At 38.8% G+C, this 22,590-nt stretch overlaps 2 protein-coding genes and 1 long non-coding RNA gene across 4 annotated transcripts; 1 reads left to right on the top strand and 2 right to left on the bottom strand.

Moving 5' to 3' along the window:
- Positions 1–880: 880 nt before the first annotated feature.
- Positions 881–20,791, bottom strand: LOC101743698 (uncharacterized). Its single transcript, XM_062668490.1, has 12 exons — positions 20,535–20,791; positions 16,630–16,763; positions 13,276–13,444; positions 12,615–12,755; positions 8,696–8,800; positions 7,678–7,815; positions 6,677–6,918; positions 4,623–4,823; positions 4,264–4,474; positions 1,749–1,892; positions 1,450–1,583; positions 881–1,268 (listed from the first exon to the last, which is right to left on the bottom strand). Exons 1-12 carry the CDS (start codon positions 20,715–20,717, stop codon positions 977–979), a joined length of 2,094 nt encoding a protein of 697 aa, XP_062524474.1. The 5' UTR covers positions 20,718–20,791; the 3' UTR covers positions 881–976.
- LOC101735841 (glycosaminoglycan xylosylkinase homolog) lies at positions 4,182–9,428 on the bottom strand. Of its 2 annotated transcripts, XM_012693863.4 has the most exons (6): positions 8,696–9,428; positions 7,678–7,815; positions 6,690–6,918; positions 6,273–6,468; positions 4,623–4,823; positions 4,182–4,474 (listed from the first exon to the last, which is right to left on the bottom strand). In XM_012693863.4, the coding sequence occupies exons 1-6, from the start codon at positions 8,981–8,983 to the stop codon at positions 4,258–4,260; spliced, it is 1,269 nt and encodes a 422-aa protein (XP_012549317.3). In that variant the 5' UTR covers positions 8,984–9,428; the 3' UTR covers positions 4,182–4,257. The 2 variants fall into 2 exon arrangements, with proteins under 2 accessions (XP_012549317.3, XP_037866827.1); XM_038010899.2 differs by lacking the exons at positions 4,182–4,474; positions 4,623–4,823 and adding an exon at positions 4,853–5,618 and having other exon boundaries at positions 6,277–6,468.
- Positions 10,498–12,116, top strand: LOC134198941 (uncharacterized). Its single transcript, XR_009973236.1, has 2 exons — positions 10,498–11,390; positions 11,869–12,116. It is a non-coding gene; the product is annotated as an uncharacterized LOC134198941 (long non-coding RNA).
- Positions 20,792–22,590: the final 1,799 nt, after the last annotated feature.

Raw genomic sequence — 22,590 nt, 5'->3', positions numbered from 1 at the left:
GTGGCTGCGTTAGAAAATTCTTGGAGCTTGATAAGACATATGCCAGAGCAGCATACGTAATATTACAAAAATATAATTTATGGTGGTGTTTTTAAAATCTTTCCATTTGAAAAACATTTTAATGTGGCGCCGCCTTAATTTGCCCCCTTTCAGCAGAAACTTTCTAATACAATAAGATGGTGACTTTACTTCTACCCTCCTTAGCATATTGAATAAGATTGAGGCATACAATTAAGTTTTGCATCCCTTATATAAATACACTTTATATATGGGACTTTTTTTATTTTTTATTGCCGTATAGGCAGAGGAGCATACGGCCCACCTGATGGTGAGTGGTCACCGTCGCTCATGGACGTCAGCAATGCCAGGGGCAGAGCCAAGTCGCTCCCTACCGTTGCACCCTGTCTTAGATTACTGGTCGATGTGAGACAATCTGACTTTTTCCATTTCTAATAAATACCAACTTTTAATTCTTTGTAATATTTTACATGCCATTTATGAAAAAGAATGAAAGGGTGAATTTTATGAAATATTATTTAAGATTTACTACCTTGTAATAATGACTTTCTCTTTCTATAAGGAACATGAGAGCAGTCTTACCTCCTTTAACAAGGTGCATGATGGCTTAGCAAAAAAAAGATAGTGACAATACCTGTATGGCAATGAACAGTAGGCATAGTAAAAATATAAATATATCTGCATAAATATTGTTGTGAACTTTGTATAGTATGATAATTAGTTGCTGCTCAGTCATAAATATTATAATGTTACTAATATGGTCACATGGCTTTTTAAACAAAAGTGCTAATGTTAAAACACTAATAACTTTTACGTAAACAATAGGTTACAATACAAAAACAATTCATAAATGAAAGTCGACTTGAAAATATACAATTTATTTAATGTTTAACAGTTACAATAAAATTTTGTAATCAGTCAATTCATTATTAAGATTTAGATTATTTTGTAAAAAAAATTACTGTGAATTTAATTTCTCTAACATTTTAGCTGAAGCTATTTGTCCATTGTGGGGTATTTTTTTAAGCTCTTCAATATAATATTCAGGTAATTCACACTCAACAGCTCCCTTAATAATACAATCTAAATAAGTAATGCAAGGCCTTCTTTCGAGAGGTAATTCTTCACCATTTTTCCGTAAAGGTGGATTAATAGTTTGTTGATATGTTCGACATTGAACTGAAACACCATCAGAAGTCATAACATTTACAGATTTAGCAAAATACCAGTTTGTATCAACACCTTCTTGTCTGAAAACAAAATAAATAACAGTATTTAGATTACATCTGATTAATAGAAAAATGAGATTACTTATTTGTATGTTACACGAATCTCTCCTCAATACTGAAAAATTCGACATTCAGCAATATCTGACATAAAAGCGATAAAAAATTACAAATATAATAAACTGTTCAGAAAAATAGACCCTACCTGTCTAATGATGGTAAATCTTGATCATGTAGTCTCCATATTGCTCCCCAAACATGGGCATGTTCAGTGGGTATAATAGTTGCTGATGCGCCTCTCCAATGTTCAGAATATTTTATAAAATCTAATTGATGATTCTAAAATGCAACATCTAAAATTAAAATAACTTACATTTATTTAGTAGTTTACCAGTGCAACTATTAAGTGCATTATATATGGTGCAACCATTCAATAATCACTATGTACTACTACTAAAATTATATTGTAATTTTTTCAATATATCTTTTAAGAGCAAAACTTACATCAAGTCTGCCAACTCCTAAAAACTCAGCTGTTGGATTGTTGATACGGATACGTTTTTTAAACAAATTACTCCCATACGCAAAATACAAAAAGGTATCTTTGATCGGATCCATCATCTTACGTGAAAATGAATTCAACATTAATTAAAAATATTTTCATCCAAAAGTCTAAAATCCATTAAATAATATTTAATTAGCTATGTAGTTTATTATATATACATATAGAGATATGTAGGTTCCTAGTATCTAATACTATCTCTAATCAATTTTTGTTTAAAAGATGTTTCTAAGTTTTGAGGTTTTTTGTTTGATTTGCAATTATCCTGGCAAAGGGAATATTTCTCATACAACCAAGTTAAAAACCAATGAAATGTAAATAATTTAAATAAACTGAGATGAGATAACACCGTAGGTGTTGGGTCAAATAAAATGAAGTAACTTCTCAGTAAGATGGTGAAATTGACTGAGTGCTCAATTTACTTTTCGAAGAACCCAAGTAGTCACATTCGGTTATTTTATTTTATTTTCCTACACTTTAGCATTTTCACCTATTATGCTAAACAGTTATGAGACATCATTATTACACATCTAAATCTGAAGAAAAAGTAAGACAAAGTGAATGAATTCCCACACCGTCAATGTTTCGCGTTTGCGCCAAAAGATTAAAGTATAATGTGCACCGACACTAGTAGGCTGACTAATTCAGGATTACAGTGGAGGACTCCTAAATAAGTGCAGCAGCATGGCTTTAAATATGGAGAGATGGCGAGATATGGTAAGACACGTCATCGGACTCATTCACACTAAAAAAAATGTTTTAAAGGTTTACGGTAATCATGACCACATATTAATATATTATATTAGTTACTGCGTGATTAAGACGATGAGAAAATGGGTAAGGAGAAAAGGTGATACCTTTTGAGAAATTACTGGGCAATAGTGTTTATTCTATGACATATTTATAAAATTTAGAGAATGGACCAGTGTTGCTAACACTGGAGAGTTGGCAGCACTGGTCCATTTTTTATTATTGTTTTCGATTTGTGTTTGAGTAATACCAAAAGTGAGTCGACTATTATCAAAGGCGGCAATCTGACTTTTGGACAATGATTGGTAAATCAGAAAAACGAATTATTGACTTTGTATTCCACTGGCAGTCACAAAACTCTTCGGAACGACATCTTAGATAAATAACAGGTTAATTATTAACCTTTATTTAATGCAGGTTTTGAACCGTATTCTTTGAAGGAGACGATTATATTCAATCAATCTGTATTGACATATCAATAAAAAAAAATTGTCCAAATGCACAGATTGCCACCTTTGATAATAGACGACTCAAGTATAGTATAAGTGACGCGTCCCCATACCCGATCCTGTAGACCGAATGGTAAACAGTCGACGTCGCCCAAAACACGTTATTACGGATCCTCCCGATCCATTAACGGTATTTTTAAGTACCACAAGCACCAGTCACCGTCCTCGTCGAACCCGTCGCTTACCACGAAAGGCTCGACGAGCGAGTTAACCCACAGACACAGCCCACTGAGTTTCTCCCCGGATCTTCTCCTCAGTGGGTCGCGTTTCCGATCCGCTGGTAGATTCTGCGAAGCACTGCTCTTTATAGGGCCAATGTTAGCACCACTCAGGTTTGAGCCCCGTGAGCTCGCCTACACGTTAGGGTGAAGCTGTGTGAGGTCTAGCGTTATCATGATGAAAAACCACACCCCTTCTGTTGATTAATTCCGGCCGCTTTCTCTCAAATCACCAGTTATCAGATTCTTCAAAAATGGTTCGGTTTTATTACGTCGTAATAAATAATCATAAATGAGTGCGCCGGTTCATTAGGTTTCTTTCAGTGAGCTCGTGAGATACCCAAATATCGAGCTTTTTTGTGTACCTAGTTTTATTTAAATGCGCCAAAACTGTTTTGTGGTCAATTCCCAGTTCTTCAGCTACGTCGTAACTACTGTTATTATGCCGATCTTGCTCCACTTTTTCAAAAATGCTATCAATTTTATCCGTAATAGAGCAACCAGAGCGACGTGCATCTTTGACATCAAAATTTCCGGATTGAAAACGCTTAAACCAAATCTGCGCTACTCTCACAGACACTGTACTATATAGGTCTATAAACATCGCAATTTTTTTTCGCAACTTGCGTTGCATATTTACCTTTTTTGTAGCAAAATTTTTAAATGTATCGAATTTCTTCATTAGATGCACTCATCTTGACAGTACGAAAAATAAATAAAAATCACACATTTTCCTAATTTGAATTTGGAATTATCTTCTTTAAAATTTAAGCTTTTAATGATACCAAAACCAGCCAGATATAAATAGTATAGCCAAAGAGATTTTATTACAAGTTCACATACTATAATGCGAAGACTTTTTGCCCAACCTATTAAGTGTACTATGTAAACAACTTCATTCTTTAGTAGTTTGTTTTTATTGCATTTAAGTTCAGATTTCTACAATCAACTCATCCTTAGTTCATGAAAACAATTCATACTTCAATATTATGTTTAAAAACTTTTTCAGTGCCGTATTTTTCAATACAATATTGTACAGTCGCGTACACCTTAAGTAGTCTTCGTTCAATTGCTTCAAAGTGTTCTTCTGTGGCAAGTTTTTCTCCTTGGAATGAAGAAAGAATTTTGATTGTCTCAGTGAGGCTTCCACCTGACAGCAGTTGTAAGTTCTGCCACGTCTGTAGATTAATTCTGAATGAAAATAAAACAAATTAATATACTTCTATTCAATCTAAAACTCAGTTAATATAATTTCGAGGTAATAGCGGATAAAAAACTATAATATTATATGGATGAGTAATTCTAAGAATAGACTCAAATTGCGGGTCTCAGTACTTACATGCAACATTGATAGAGTGGAGCCAAGACATCCAAAATATCAACCATTGGATTTCCTAAACCTTTGCCATTGTCCAGTATAACTATTCTGTTTTTATAGACTTCATAATGATGTCTGTCGCCGTTTTGTATTAAGAAATCAAATATGGCAACGTCAATCAAATTTAGAATTCGTTGCAGGCTTAATGTATGAGACAATTTCCTGAAAAAGAGTTAAAGTTAGAAGTCTTTATTTTCATTTTTATTTATTTCATTTTTTAAGTAGATGTTGTAAAACTGAAACCTCCAGCTGTTACTTTAATATATTTTTTTATTGCTTAGATGGGTGGACGAGCTCACAGCCCACCTGGTGTTAAGCGGTTACTGGAGCCCATATACATCTACAACGTGAATGCGCCACCTACCTTGAGAAATAAGTTCTAAGGTCTCAAGTATAGTTACAACGGCTGCCCCACCTTTCAAACCGAAACGCATTACTGCTTCACGGCGGAAATAGGCGGGGTGGTGGTACCTACCCGTGTGGACTCCCAAGAGGTCCTACCACCAGTAATTACGCAAATTATAATTTTGCGGGTTTCGTTTTTATTACACGATGTTATTCCTTCACCGTGGAAGTCAATCGTTAACATTTGTTGAGTACGTATTTCATTAGAAAAATTGGTACCCGCCTGCGGGATTCGAACACCGGTGCATCGCTTCATACGAATGCACCGGACGTCTTATCCTTTAGGCCACGACGACTTTCAAAAGTCAGTGTTGAGTATTCTGTCAATTTAACTATCTTATTTACGTAGTGTCAAAATCTAACTATAGAGGAACCTTAACTTTTATACATATTCACAATAATTGAATAATTATTCAAATTCGTCAATATTTCCGAGTGTTTATATACTTTTGACGTATTGATATTCATCGTTTGATATTAATACACCATACGTCTTATCTTTTGGGTCATGAAGACTTGTTTTCCATATTGGTAATGCGGTTAGCACCAATACTGAAAGAAGACATATTGACGAACTTTAATAGTCCTGACGATAAGTTTCTAAATTTTAATGCACTTTTAATAGATTTAGGTGATCTCTTTATGAGTTTTAAAAGTATGCCTAGCTAGTAATATTATTTGATATGCACAACCTTTGGTTGACTGGTAGATAATATATTAGGCATTAAATAAATATTTAATAACAATCACGCCACATTAACTGGTCCCGTGCTAAGTTCGTAAAGAACTTGTGTTACATTATACATACATATTATACACATACATATATATAATATACATCCATAACCCTGGAAAAGACATTTTATATTTATCATAGAAATATCTTCCCTTGGCGGGATTCGAACCCGCGACCCCCTTATGTAGTGACCATGTATGTCACTTACGACTACACCAGACAGCCGTAAATCCGCCAATGGAAGTGATGTAGATGATGCAGTGTAATAAATACAAGTAAATAAATAAATGAACAATAAATATTGTTAGTAATAATTATTACATACTTATCAGCCTATTAATCAAGTCTTCTGTGGTACTGTGACTTGCATTTATAGGTTTGAAGTATTGAAAACCTTCCTTACTTAACTTCATTTATTCTAATATGGTTCTTCATAAATTTGCAAATTGTTAAAGTCTGTGATTACTCACTTACAAAAGTCAGTATCTTTTTCCCAGTCCATTTTCTTACGACTATAAGATCGTCTCCATGGTGATTTGTGAACTTTGAACTGCTTTTCAAGGTACAATATTGCTGCCCCTTCAAGGACCCCCGTGTTGTCAGGGCACACAGTCTCATTTATTTTGCAATAGTAACATTTTCCGTAAATACATGTTGCACCAACTTCTATTTGGACAAAAGAACAAACATGTATGACGTAATATAATGAAGGAAGTTTATCAACATCTTTTTTTTTAATTCATGCAGCATTATTTTGGACATTTTTCCTGAAGCACCAGATTAATATTATATGGTGATTTCAATGCAGCAGCATTAATTTACTTTCGAAAGTTGGTACAAAAACACTAGTAGCAGAGATTTTTAAGATGTTTACCATTCTTCTTTACCATTTTTCACCATTGTGTTCTTCAAACCGAGTGTCGCAACAGGGAGAATATCATTTTCGACATTTATCCTCATAGTTACAGCAGGTGCTATCCATCGCATATTGAGTACCATCCCAAGGTAATATGCAAATACTTCTGAGTTATACCTATCAAAGCCTGCATATACTGGTCCTTTGATAACTTCAGTCAAATTATACCTTTTTGGTTTAAACAAAACCTTTTGTTTACTCTGAAATTAAAATATGAATTTATTGAAATAGTATAATCTTGTTTATACCTACCTAAGTAAATTGTGCAGTGTTAAATTTAGTGGATAAAAACTATTTGTTTTCTTCAATATAACTTCATGAATATAATTATAAATTTTTTTTTATTATGTGCCTCAATGTCTAAGACAATTAATTACTTAGCACAGAATGTATGGTGGTTCTAATAATTTTCTCAGCAGCCTGTAATTCTGGATTCAGTAATGTCAAGTATTGCATATTTTAAGAAGGAATTTTAATTTAACACTGCTCTATATAGCAACTATTTCTGTATTGAAAGAATTCTTAGTCAACTGAGAGCGAGTCACATATAATCAGTAAAAATGTATTGTCATAAAACCTAAAAGTATTGAAAAAGTTGATGACGTGTACTCTATACTCATAAGATCCCCATACTTTAAGAAACTGTTAACAAAGTTTTCAGCTTACAGCAGCAAGCTGTCGTATATGCACAAGGTAATAAAGTAAAAATTAAATATAGTAAGGTGGAAGCAACATATAACACAATCCACAAACACAACGAACTATCCAGAGGGAATGAATAAATAAAGAGTTAATATCTACAGCATTAAATTAATTCAATTCAAAGAATAAGGTGACACAAATACCAGCACTAAGATTCGTAGAGGGCAGCCCCAGTAACAAATAGCCCTTGACTTAAGTTATATTTCAAGTCTAAAAATAACAAAACAGAAACAATAACTGGATTTCATTTAAATTACCTCTAAAATAAGTAACAGTTTCAATTGTGTCCCCTTTGGTGCATTATCTACTAGTGCTATCGGTGAAGATTTTATTGCATGAAGTATTCTTCCAGGATCTCCATTTTTATCAGGAAACAGAGATTCATTATCAACCCACTGAAACAAAATAAACAATGTGTTTACTAAAATATATTTCCTAGTTTGCTTATTAAAAAAAATATACATATTTCTTATTACTATTCACTGGCATCAGTACTTATTACTATTCATTGCAAAACTGCTTGATGGTTTGCAAGGTAATCGTTTGGCTCAATAAATAAAATTGCACAATACTAAGTTTGGGTTCAGACCAGGATTATTTTCCAACTTTACACGAGAGCCCTTTAAAGATTAAAATTTTGAATAAAATATCATAATAAAAATTTCCTTAGCTATTTGAATGGAGTAAACCTAATTAAGTAAGTAAGGAAAGTAGTTTATTTAAAAACATTAACTAATACCAAACAAAACAGACCTGTCATTGCAAAGATAAATATTGCATATTATGTGAAATGTCTATTGTGTATAAATATGCAACATATTTATTATTACTATAAGACTTTATTTAGGCAAATTAGTAATATTGATTGCGAGATACATTTTCACCAAATCATGATGACTGAATCAAATCAAACAAACAAAGCATGAGTGTTTTGTGCACCGTTGCTTTGATATGACATGATACCACAGAAGTCTCAAAAATTACATCTCTTTACATTTGAACTGTTAAGAAAAGGCATTAATGTTGATTTAGCCTGACACCAGGGAGATGTCAATTTAAAGTATCAATAAGTCTTGTTAAACTTTCAGCTGCCATATCTGAAAAGAATGTTGTTTTATATCTTTATTTTTTTTATCTCTCATTTTGTCATTTTACTAATGAGTTTAGTACTTCGCTGTCTACAAAATAATCAAGTTACCTCATGAATCGTCAGAGTCGTTTATTTATTGATAATGGCTAGGAAATAATTTGACTTGAAAAAAAAATAATACTTACATTATCCACAGTATTCCAAATATTTTCTAATTCAGTAATGGTGGAATTGAGTGATGCAATTAGAGCTTGTTGTACAGGTATAAATTTAGATGTTTTAATCTTGTACTGTTTTTTTAAGTGTGCGAAATGATCATTAATTTCTTTATGGACATTTTGCATAGCTTCTGCTTTCCGTGATTGAATTAAAGGTGTAGGTTTGGTCGTACTAAGATTGTAGAAGAAGTAAATATTGAGTAGGACTAAACAAAGCAGAAAGACCGATATTCCGAACATGTAATTCATCGACATAATGCAATATTAATTGCATGCTTCACCAATGAAATATATTCAAATAAAACATGTAAAACATAAACATAAACTGTATATTAATAATTGTTACCGCCTTAACTCCACTATCACGAATAGTTATGGATACAATATATTATTAATCTTAGTAAATAATGAGGCATTTTTTAATTTAAGTATCCTAAGTAAGCTGTTACTCTTTCTACTAAATCATATCATCAAAAACATCACTTCTATCAGATCATAACACAAAATAGGCACACCACTGCCCTAATAAGATTTTATATTTATATAGTTTTATTACAACGAAAAACTTAAATCTTTAGATGAAGGTATGTGGTACCGTACCATATGTGTAATAATATATTAAGTGTATAATCTATGTGTGTAATAATTTTAACGAAATATGATTAATATAATGTGTCCAATCTATGACCATAACTTTTATGGAATCGAAGCGGACTTTTTGGCGGGAACGCGAGGAGTGAATTTATGTGATTTGTTTTAATTTGTCTACTTAGTGTTTCTTCGGGTTTATATGTGCAATAAGTTGATTTATTAACTATTTAGCATATGTAAAAGTGCACAAATATGAGAAAATAAAACAAAGCCGCTGGACGTAACTTCTCAGGATCGTACTAAAAGTCCACTGAAAAAGTCTCCGTAAATGACCACCATGTTACTAAGATTATATTTCATCCCATATCATCTCATTTCATTTAATTTGACCCCATAATATCATTTTTCATAAAAATAAGAATATAAATTAAAATATGACTTCACCTAAAGGTCTTAAATACCAGGTCATATAATCCCTTAAAAAAAGGAAACAAAGCTGGCTCTACGGTGGAACTTTTTGGCGGGAACGCGAGGTGTAAAGTTGTGCGATTGGTTTTATTTTGTCTGTTTAGTGTTTCTTCAGGTTTAAATGTGTAATAACGGTGGTTTATTAACTTTTTAATATCTGTGAAAGTGCAAAAATGTGGCAAAATGAAACAAAGCCGTTGGACGTAACTTCTCGGGATCCTCCAAAAAGTCCACTAAAAATGTCAGTAAACGACCACCATTTTACTGAGATTATATTTCGTCCCATATCATCTCATCTCATTTCATTTAATTTCATCCCAGTTGATTAATGTCTCAAATTCTTCATTCATTTCACTCCATATTATAATTTTTCATAAAAATATCACATATCCTATCTTCTCATCTGATTTCAATTCATTTCATACCAAGCCATGTTTCATATTAAATTAATCAGCTTCATTTCATTCCATAATATCATATTTCATAAATATACATATATATTTATTAAAGATTAGGCTGTATGGTGTGGTACATTTGCCTTTTCATTTGGAAAAATAAAACTACTACTACTCCTAAGTACATACTATGAATGGTAAAGGTTAGAAGAACCGTTTCATATGGGAGAAGCTTGAAAAAGTGTCCCACTTTCAGCATTAAATAACAGTTCAAAAATCCTCCAGAATGGCACTAGCATAACCACAGGGTATGATATGAATTGAGCAGTTGTTAACTGATTGAAGTGTCCTGAGTTAGGAAACTTAATATATTTAATGACTAGAGTAGTTAGTGACATTCCAAACTAATTTCGTCAATATAACCTAAATTTCTTTCTGTGGTAAAACGTGGAGACATCGATTGCATTTTCTTATCAGCTTTAAATAATATACTTTTGTGATTTTGTAGTGCTTACAGTTCTTTCGTCCTTTTTTATTTTTCTATCTTATTTTAATAACTTTCAGCGCCTTTTTTACCCGGTTGCTCCTGTAGCGCCACCCTTATTTAGCAGATTTTAACGGACAAAGGTAGTTTTCCAATTACAGAGCTACGCGTTATGTACGCAGCTACGCATTAGCGTTGCTGTAGTTGGAACATTCAACGTTGAGCATTATGCCGCATAATGCGCTCTTGTGCTGTAATTGGAAAACTACCACTTTTTACACATAGAGACGGTTCTCCTTACCTCTACCCTCCATAGTACCTACCTACAGAGCTGACAGTTTTTTGACGTGACAACGTCTTATAATTCGATGGAGCCGGCTGCACGCACGAAAAAACATGACTCATTGAGGTGTTCCATTTAAGGCTTGAAGTGCAAGCGACAGCGCGTAACGAGCGACAAAGAGGCACAATCGGCGCGTTCTGCAGCGTTCGACATCTGTCTCTATAATAAAACAAGGTTTTCAAGACATAGCATAAAATATAATAATGATAGGTGGTAAAATGACAATGTGTTCGAAGTATATTTCAAATAATGGAATATGGAAAGGAAGGTTACAACATTCCTCCCCATCTACATCTCATTTAGAGAGTTAGACAGCGGGCTTCTGTATACGTCGATTACTGCGAAGCGGAGCAAATGGCACAGGAGTGGAGACCGGAGCAGGTGAGGAGTATAACTTAGAATGCTGTGAAGGTGAATTTGGAGAAATTTGTACATTTGTAGGCAACTGCGGTGTAGGTATTGGTACTGCTGCCGAATTCTTGTAGCCTTTCGTTAATTGTTGTTTCCATTCCAATGTCTGGAGAAGCAGTCGCCGGGAGCCTAGAAGAATGCGCCCTTTCATTCCTCGGGGTTTCTGAGGTGGAGGACTCGCGTGGCCTGATGTGATCAGCGTGTCTTCGTTTTTCTAGTCCTCCTGGTGTTGAAACAATATATGAATATTTATGTTTTCGGGATGTAATTACCGCTGGTTCCCATATTTTATCATTGCGTGTTTTAATATATACTTGGTCACTTGGTCGGTAACTCAGTGATGTGATACGAATATTTTCTTTTACTTGTAAATAATGCATTAATCTTCTTTTGTCTGGCCGAATGTTGGAAAGTATGCAATTCAATTTTCGTCCAAACATCATTTCAGCTGGAGATTTACCAGTGGACGAGTGCGGAGTGCTTCTGTATTTAAACAAAAATTCTAATAGTCCGCGGTTGAGATTTGTGTTGTCTACCGATGCCATTCTGATTTTGAATGCTCTGACTAAGCGTTCTGCCAGCCCATTTGTCCGAGGATGATATGGAGATGATGTAACATATAAAATAGACTGTTTTATGCAATATTCTTTAAATTCATAAGATGTAAATAACTAGATTAAATTTCGTTCCTCTCAAGTACTAATAATTTTTTTTAATACCAAATACTATTGCTAAAGCTTTACGGTCAATAACGGAATATTTCATTTCCGCTGGTCGTAGTTTACTTGAAGCAAAAGCAATTGGTTGTTCTATGTTCGAGTCCTTGTGGAATAATACTGCACCCAATCCCTTTTCACGTCGCATACAGTTAATTTTTAAAATAAAACCTGGCTTTCAACTACATTTCGCTACATTTGTTGGAACTAATAAAAACAAAAAATCTGCCTCTAAAAACTCTTGTTAACCACACATTGCCATATATTTATGCTCAATGCAACTTAGACTGAAAAATAGGTTAATTAAAAGTTACAATAATATTTACACGCCTATTTCAATTTCATAATTAAACACAATTAGATCCATAAATTTTAAATAAGGGGGTTCAGGTACATGCATTGAACTAGTTCCCTTTTTCTATACCTAATGAATAAAATGACGAATAACATATGTAAGTATTACATTTATTTATTATACTTGTAGGTGTTTAACATTAAAAGGGTAGCCAAGTTGCTCCAATATCGGCTTTGAAGCTGTATTACCGTTAGTTACGAAATTGAATAGCTTTCCAATGTATTCCGATGGGAGGTTTGATTCAAAAGCGCCAAGAATGATGACCTGAAACATGAAAAAAAAATTTTTTTTTGTTTCGTGGCCATGCTTAATAATAATGAAAATGTACAGACGACAATGCTAACATCTTAACCCAATTTACTGTTCGAAAATCATAAAAAAACTTAAGCGTCAAATATAAAAAATCTTTTTTTTAATATATTCAGATTTTTCTTTAGTTCTAACCGTTCTTCATACTAAATTTCATGATTAAAAGTTAATGGGAAGTTTCCTACGCCATGTCATGAATGACCAAATATGGCTTATCATCGCTTGACTGAAAACCGCTGTATACCTTTGTATTTATTCTAATTTCTACTTGATACCTCTACCTGTTACTGAGATAAATAGTAGTAAGTGTCAGACTCAAAAGTGATCCTAGGTTCTGTTTTAATCCTCTCAGTGATCGGAATATTAAAATTAGACTTCCATCTTTATCATAACCTATATTTATGTATGTATTATAGGTATACTGTGGAATCATCGAACTTATTCCGGAATCTAAACGAAATAAAATTAAGGTTACCCCTAAATAGGTGTTAGAAGGTCGTCTGTCCTCCGGCAATAATTCACCCTCTTTCAACTTAGGAGGATCTACAGTCTCTTGGTATGTTCTAGCTTGTAGTTGTTTTCCACCTGGAGTTGTCACAGTGACATTCCTCGCAAAATAGCCTCCGGAACCAACTAGCTCTTGCCTGCACAAGAATATTAAATTTAAATTTCCAAATGGTGAAATTTCCGTTAATTTAGTTTTCATTTTGGTTAGACCAGCTCATACCCATCTGGTGTTAAGTGGCTATCGGAACCCATATAAATCAACGACGTAAATGCCACCACCCAGCTTGAGACAAATTCTAAGTCTCAGTTTTATAGTACACCTGCTGTACCACTTATCAAACCAAAACGCGTTACTTCTTCACGCCAGAAATAGGCAGGATGGTGGTACCCACCCGTGCGGAATCACAAGACACCTTACTAGGTACTGTTTATTACGTAAATTATATTTGATTATTATTACACAATGCTATTTCATCATAGTGTAAGTATTTCGTGAGCACGCGTTAAGTACTTATTTTACAAGACAAATTGGTAGTATGCTAAAACAAGAGTTCTGGTTATATCTATAATTATAAATTTAGTAACGTTAATTCTATATTATGACAGAAATAGGCAGGATGATCGTATATACCCGTGCGTACACCATATATAACTTGACAATGACAGCTAAGCAAATGTAAGAGTCACGTGTACCGGACACGGTGGGATCGTGCACCGGTTCCCGGTCGTGCGCGGTTTTCCACAGGGGTCGGTGCTCGGCCCTCTTTTGTGGAATATCGGGTATGACTGGTGCTGAGGGGTGCCCTCCTCCCGGGCCTGAGCGTAATCTGTTACGCAGACGACACGTTGGTCGTGGCCCGGGGGGGAGTTTTGCTGAGTCTGCCCGTCTTGCTACGGCTGGGGTGGCGCATGTCGTCGGCAAAATCAGGAGATTGGGCCTCGACGTGGCGCTCAGTAAATCCGAGGCCATGTGGTTCCACAGGCCCCGGAGAGTGCCACCTGTCGATGCCCATATCGTGGTTGGAGGCGTCCGTATCGGGGTCGGGGTGCAGTTGAAGTACCTCGGCCTCATTCTAGACAGTCGTTGGGCCTTCCGTGCTCACTTTCAGAATCTGGTCCCTCGTTTGTTGGGGGTGGCCGGCGCGTTAAGCCGGCTCCTTCCCAATGTTGGGGGGCCTGACCAGGTGACGCGCCGTCTCTATACAGGGGTGGTGCGATCAATGGCCCTATACGGGGCGCCCGTGTGGGGCCAGTCCCTGGCCGTGGGGGTAGCGAAGCTGCTGCAACGGCCGCAACGCGGTCAGGGTCATCCGTGGTTATCGCACCATCTCTTTCGAGGCGGCGTGTGTACTGGCTGGGACGCCGCCTTGGGTCCTGGAGGCGGAGGCGCTCGCTGCTGACTATCAGTGGCGGGCTGACCTTCGTGTACGGGGCGTGGCGCGTCCCAGCCCCAGTGTGGTCAGAGCGCGGAGGGCCCAATCTCGGCGGTCCGTACTGGAGTCATGGTCTAGACGGCTGGCCGATCCTTCGGCTGGTCGTAGGACCGTCGAGGCGATTCGCCCGGTTCTTGTGAACTGGGTGAATCGTGACAGAGGACGCCTCACTTTCCGGCTCACGCAGGTGCTCACTGGGCATGGTTGCTTCGGTGAGTTCCTGCACCGGATCGGAGCCGAGCCGACGGCAGAGTGCCACCATTGTGGTTGCGACTTGGACACGGCGGAGCACACGCTCGTCGCCTGCCCCGCATGGGAGGGGTGGCGCCGTGTCCTCGTCGCAAAAATAGGAAACGACTTGTCGTTACCGAGTGTTGTGGCATCGATGCTCGGTGACGACGAGTCGTGGAAGGCGATGCTCGACTTCTGCGAGTGCACCATCTCGCAGAAGGAGGCGGCGGGGAGCGTGAGAGACGCACAGGCCCGCCGCCGTCGAGCGGGGGCCAGGGAGGCGGATATCGCCCAAGCCCTGGCCCTCTAAGTGTTTCGGGTCCCCTCACATGTCGGCCTGGGGACCGGCGAAGGGGGCCTAAGAAGACGACGTGCAAGCTGCTCTGCACGCGTTTTATGCATGAGCATCCGGGTGATGGAAGGCCGGCTATCCTCAACCCACGCTGGTTCTGACCCAGCGGGGTATTCCGTAGGATAGACCATTCTAACCGGCGCCATCTAGGCGGGCTTCGGATAGCCTGCCGACCGAGAGGGCTGGTGGTCGTGGCGCCGACGACCGCCAGTCCGGCGTCCCGAAGGGGAGGGTGATGGGAGAGATGTGCTCCGCACTAAACGCTTCACTTTCCCCCCTTTGCCTTTTCATGAGTTTTGTCTCATGCGAGGTTTAGACGTTGGTTGTTGAGAGACAGGAGGTTTTAGTCGGTTCGACTCCGACATGCCCCGCCCTTCATCCCCAGTGAAGGGCGGAAGTCCGGCGATTTCCTCCTGACAAAAAAAAAAAAAAAAAAGCAAATGTAAGAAACAATACTTTTTGGCGGGAACGCGAGGAGCGAAATTATTAAATGTAATAGATTAGGTTTATGTTACCTTTGCTTCTAGCTGGAAAAATAAAAATATAACTGTAGAAATACGGAGGGTAGAGGTAAGGAGAACCATCTCAGTATATTAAAAAGTGTCCATTGAACGACAGCAAATTAAGAAGGCGACATAGTAGCAAGTGACAAGAGTTTAAAAACAGCATCATAAACTACCACACTTCTGGTATATTCAGATTTGCACTGCGAGCACTGAAGGTGTTACGTCAAATTAGTATACAGTACAGTATATTGTCATCGACGTTGTCATGGCGGGGTTTTCACTTCAGCAAAAAAATCTTGTTTAAATTTAGTTATATTTGAAAGTAGAACGTTCAAGTTATTGTCAGTTGAATTAATCGCTGAAAGTAAGTATACGTTTTAGTAAAAGAAAATATTGTTTTTCAAGCAATTTAATGTAGGTATAATAACTTAATAACCGTATTATTGAAAGGAGGCTATGCACGGTAAAAGTGATGAAGTGATGATTTATGAAATCATGCATTTTCTTAAATTACTGCGACTGTATACTGTTAGTCCTTAACGTAAGGAATATCTCCGCTGTAAGAGCACTGAACAGTGCTCGCAGTGTAAATCGGAACATAGCCTTCACTGCAATCCAGCAGACTTCACTCAGCTTATAACTTCTATATTCTTACCATTTCCCCTTGCTACACTAGCGCTAATTCGGTGAGTTTTCGAACTATGATTTGTTGTTTACAGATGGACACTTTTTCAACTTGTCCCCTATACAAGATGGTATTCCTTACATCTACTCTCCATGTGTAAAAAACAAATTCTCACTCGTCAAGGCTCTTCAAATCGCTGTTGTTTATAAGCCAGAGATCGCCCCACACATACTCTCCAGGGTCTTCAACAATTGTTGCCGCGTTACCATTCCAAAGCTCTGTGTACATGTTGAAATCTAACCGGTAATCCTAATGGCATTAAATATCAAGTGTATTATAATCTATGATGGCATTTGAATAAAATATATGACCAATTAAGATGTTGCTATCTTACGTACCTACTGTTATTACGACATCATTGTCTTTGGTTATTTAGAGAAAACTATCAATTTATTATTTAATAACGAAATGAAAAGATTTTTACCCTTTTTTTAAATTGTCAGAATTTTTTTATTTGGACTCATTATTTTGTTAAAAGAAATGAATCCATCGATAGTTAGATGGTAATAGTCAAGGAACAAAGGCAAACTCACTCTTAGAACAACGAACGTTATTTAGATTTCCGGTGTCACTCTGATGCTTAATTCAGCCACAAATCATGAATTTCGGTTTTTTAATTGCATTGACGTATGAACGCGCGCGCGGTCCACCTGGTCTTAAGTAGCCATCGAAGCACATAAGTGGTACAATGCGAATGCTGCCAACCACCTCGAAGCGTGACGTCATTCTCAACGGTATAGTATTAGGCCGGTTACAGTGCTCCACCGACCGTCTGTGCGTACGTTCCGTCCTGACGGTACGCAATAACCGATCGTCAGTTTGCTTCATTCAGTGCTCTCCTGACCAACAATCTGACCGGATTGGTATAGTCAGTACGCAAAAGGGAAGCGTTTGCAAATAGTTTAATTACTGCTTATTATTTTCGAAAACGCTTAAGGAACGTTCAAGTTTTTTTTAATTATTTCAGAATGACGATCAAGTTTTGATGAATTATCAGCATATACTTCTTGCCAGGCCTTTAACTTGGCATCATGATCTTTATATAACACGTGTCCTTTGTCCCAGAGCGGTTCACGAAGACGAACTTCGGTGATTAGGCGCTCGGTGTCGATATATTTGGCCACGTTCAATACGAAATCGCTTTTTTTGATGATGATACACACATCCGTACGGTCGGTCCACTCATCGGTGCAGCACAAAACGCGTTCATTTGTTTCCATAGCGCGTCGGTCGACCGACGGCACGCATGCGGACGCGCTAGACCGACGGTCCTCGTACGCAGTGCGTAGCAATATACGCGTGCGTACGGTCAGTCCAGCACTGTAATGATTTATGAATTTTCATATAAACGACAAGCGCGACTGACGTACGCACAGACGGTCGGTGGAGCACTGTAACCGGCCTTAGGGCTGTCACGCCCTATAAATCGGAACTAAAAACTCCTATAAACGGAGTTTGGCAGTATTTGTCAGCAGATTGGGATGGATTGCGTGAGTTTTACGCATCCTACCCATGGGGGCGGTTCTGCTTTTCCTCTGCTGATCCTGACGTCTGTGCGGACCGTCTTAAAGACGTGGTGCTCCAGGGGATGGAATTGTTTGTTCCCTCCTCTGAAGTGCCCGTTGGGGGTTGCAGCAGACCCTGGTATAACAATGCCAGCAGGGATGCTGCACACCTCAAGCGGTCCGCATACGTGGCATGGGATGATGCTAGGAGACGTCGGGATCCTAACATCTCAGAGGAAAGGCGGAAATATAACGCCGCTTCCAGGTCCTACAAGAAGGTTATTGCCAGGGCGAAATCGGAGCACGTTGCTAGAATTGGCGAGCGACTGAAGAGCTATCCCTCTGGGAGCCGTGCTTTTTGGTCGCTCGCCAAAGCTGCAGAAGGTAACTTTTGCAGGTCTAGTCTCCCACCACTACGCAAGTCTGATGACAGTCTGGCCCATAGTGCGAAAGAGAAGGCTGACCTTCTGGTCAAACTCTTCGCCTCGAACTCGACTGTGGACGACGGGGGTGCCACACCACCGAACATCCTCCGGTGTGATAGTTCCCTGCCGAAGATCTGCTTTACACAGTGTGCAGTCAGGCGGGAACTCCGACTCCTGGACGTCCATAAGTCGAGCGGGCCAGACGGCATCCCTGCAGTGGTTCTGAAAACGTGCGCCCCTGAGCTGACGCCTGCGCTAACGCGTTTGTATCGTATCTCTTATTGCGCTAACAGGGTTCCGTCTTCATGGAAGACTGCCCACGTCCACCCTATCCCCAAGAAGGGTGACCGGTCGGACCCATCGAGCTATAGGCCTATCGCGATAACTTCCTTGCTTTCCAAGGTGATGGAGCGAATAATTAATATACAACTCCTGAAGTATCTGGAGGATCGCCAGCTGATCAGTGACCGACAGTACGGTTTCCGTCACGGTCGCTCAGCTGGCGATCTTCTTGTATACCTTACTCACAGGTGGGCTGAAGCCTTGGAGAGCAAGGGCGAGGCTCTTGCTGTGAGCCTTGATATCGCGAAGGCCTTCGACAGGGTCTGGCATAGGGCACTTCTGTCGAAGCTACCATCTTACGGAATCCCCGAGGGTCTCTGCAAGTGGATCGCTAGCTTTTTGGATGGGCGGAGCATCACGGTCGTTGTAGACGGTGACTGTTCTGATACCAAGACCATTAACGCTGGCGTTCCACAAGGTTCGGTGCTCTCCCCCACGCTTTTCATCCTGTATATCAATGACATGCTGTCTATTGATGGCATGCATTGCTATGCGGATGACAGCACGGGGGATGCGCGATATATCGGCCATCAGAGTCTCTCTCGGAGCGTGGTGCAAGAGAGACGATCAAAACTTGTGTCTGAAGTGGAGAACTCTCTGGGGCGAGTCTCCGAATGGGGTGAATTGAACTTGGTTCAATTCAACCCGATAAAGACACAAGTTTGCGCGTTCACTGCGAAGAAGGACCCCTTTGTCATGGCGCCGCAATTCCAAGGAGTATCCCTGCAACCTTCCGAGAGTATCGGGATACTTGGGGTCGACATTTCGAGCGATGTCCAGTTTCGGAGTCATTTGGAAGGCAAAGCCAAGTTGGCGTCCAAAATGCTGGGAGTCCTCAACAGAGCGAAGCGGTACTTCACGCCTGGACAAAGACTTTTGCTTTATAAAGCACAAGTCCGGCCTCGCATGGAGTACTGCTCCCATCTCTGGGCTGGGGCTCCCAAATACCAGCTTCTTCCATTTGACTCCATACAGAGGAGGGCCGTTCGGATTGTCGATAATCCCATTCTCTCGGATCGTTTGGAGCCTCTGGGTCTGCGGAGGGACTTCGGTTCCCTCTGTATTTTGTACCGTATGTTCCATGGGGAGTGCTCTGAGGAATTGTTCGAGATGATACCAGCATCTCGTTTTTACCATCGCACCGCCCGCCACCGGAGTAGAGTTCATCCATACTACCTGGAGCCACTGCGATCATCCACAGTGCGTTTCCAGAGGTCTTTTTTGCCACGTACCATCCGGCTATGGAATGAGCTTCCCTCCACGGTGTTTCCCGAGCGCTATGACATGTCCTTCTTCAAACGAGGCTTGTGGAGAGTATTAAGCGGTAGGCAGCGGCTTGGCTCTGCCCCTGGCATTGCTGAAGTCCATGGGCGACGGTAACCACTCACCATCAGGTGGGCCGTATGCCCGTCTGCCTACAAAGGCAATAAAAAAAAAAAAAAAAAAAAAAAAAAAACTTATGACCGTCTATCGGCGTAAAAATAGGTATAATTGTGGAACCTACTACCCTACCGGGTTATAATATTATGTAGTATTAACTCGTTGAATAGAACAGCCTTCACGCCGATGCGATTGAAATTTCGACCCCATGTCTTAAGGTACCTAGATGCCGAAGTGAATAAATCTGTGGTGGTTCCAGGAACCGCTTAATATCAGGATTATGAGTCGGCCGACTGAACTAACTACATTGTACCAAAATAGAAAATGTATTTTGATTAACCTTGATAAGGACAAGAAATACAGTTTACCTGCAATTTGGCAGTGCTATAAAATATCGCTGTCGGATTATTTATATGAATTCTTTTCGCCAATAAGTTGCTTCCATACGCGAAATACAAGAACTTATCCTCGTACTGAGTAGAATCACATCTCAGCAAACCGAAGTGCGGGAGCACAAGTAATATTGTTGATAAAAACCGTGATAAAAACATTATTAATTTCTGTGTACAACCACTGTACTAACAACTTCACGGTACGAAAGTATAATTGAAACTGACCGTGGGACGTTTCTTTGCTGGATAATTCTTTTTTTTTTTTTAATTTGCTTTGTTCAATAAGTAAACAAATTGTATGAGTATTTTATTATTATCATTTTTTCTGTTAATTTTTGTGTTTGTTAATGTTTTTTTTTCTGTTCATGTTAAATGAATGTGATTCACTATTAACGATCTGCTGGTAATAAGATTAGGGGTAACATTTCGAGAATATGACTTTTTACTTAAAATTTGCGATACGTGAAAACGTAACTTTACATTAGGTAAGTACGTTGTTTTATCACCAAAATCGTAAGTGACGCTCACGTCATTTATTTCGCCACTCACACCGTACGTACGGTCGATTGAGATGCGATTGATATTGTAGACAAAATACTGTATAATCAAATATTTACATAATATATGTCTGGTTATTGCAACGGAATAACAGCTATTATTACCCATGGAACAGGAATGCAAACAATCGTTGCTTTGATGCAGTAGGTAGGATGGCTTAAACAACACTATATAGTGCTCAACATATTGCACTGGCGGACAAATACACCGCATTCAACTACAAGACGACTTTGAAATTAATATTTTAACCAAAATGTTAACTTTTCATGAATATTTATTTTGAAAACTATAGATTGATTTGTTAACCGTAAAACAGAATATTATCTCATCATGGAGTTTAATTCTGTTTAGTGGAAACAGCCAAATATTTTTTACAATAACGAGCGACAAATGGTTCATAAAATTGGTTTAATTGAAAATTTGTTTTTAACAATTGAAAAAAGTCGAAGTATACGGTTGTGCTTTTCTCTTATTAAGGTATTTTACCACCGCGTGTTTTTGTTTTTGCTCTTGTTAGGGTTAGAAAACGTTCTCAGGCTTAGCCTCATGAGCTAGGTAGGTATAGCTCACTATAGTGAAAACAGAATAACCCCTCAACGCTATTGCCAGAAAGGTAGGCAAATAAAAACTTTTCGCGTAGATTTGATTAGGATAATTGAACGAACCTGCGAAATATTGTCTCATTCTTGTGAAATTGCTATCTTTAGTCTTAGAAATAAAGAGGAAAGTTAGACAGGATATTTTGACGGGTGAGTGTTGGTTTAGTAATAAATATTACTTCAGATACTTCTATTTTTGAGGTCTCTGTAGGCAGATGAACATGCGCCCTACTTGAAGGTAAATGGTAACTGTCGCTCATGGACATCAGCAACAAAATTTCGCCGTTAAATAACCATATTATTTATATGAAGCCGCTAGTAAACTGCATTCGAGTGTGTCAGTGTATACACGTATGTTGTTTGCTGAGACTTGCACGGGGACGCGAGGCTGTTTGTGCCGATACTAACTCGATTACGGCCAATCAGCAGCGTCGCCGCCCTAATTGGGCGCCCCAATCCGAGGGCGGGCGCTTTTTAACAGCTTCGACAAACATTGCAGAACCCGACGAGGCGACGCGGAGTCGTCCACGAAACTTCACCGATTGCGAATATTATTGTGTTAAACGTATATAAACGCTTTAAAAGATTTATATATATTTTTTTTATGATTGAAAGATTACTGGTGGCAGTTCAGTACAGTACAGTTTCACCAGGACAGGTGGGCGAGTAAAGGCTCAGCCAGGAGGGGTGGGATTTGCTAACAGATGCCCGGGCGCCTCCGAAGGAGACCTAACAACTCAAGAGCAATTGCTTCGCGAATGTATCTACTACCGGATCGGAATCGCGACCCGATGAGAAGATCCGGCGAGAAACTCAGCGGGCTGATGCATGGGTTAGGTTGCACGTCGACCTCTTTATCGAGTTCGACGAGTGCG

This window comes from Bombyx mori, chromosome 5, assembly GCF_030269925.1.
Source record: "Bombyx mori chromosome 5, ASM3026992v2".
NCBI classification, from domain to species: domain Eukaryota; kingdom Metazoa; phylum Arthropoda; class Insecta; order Lepidoptera; family Bombycidae; genus Bombyx; species Bombyx mori.
The sequence above is the reverse complement of the archived record's forward strand: the minus strand, read 5'-3'. Positions and strand labels throughout refer to the sequence as shown.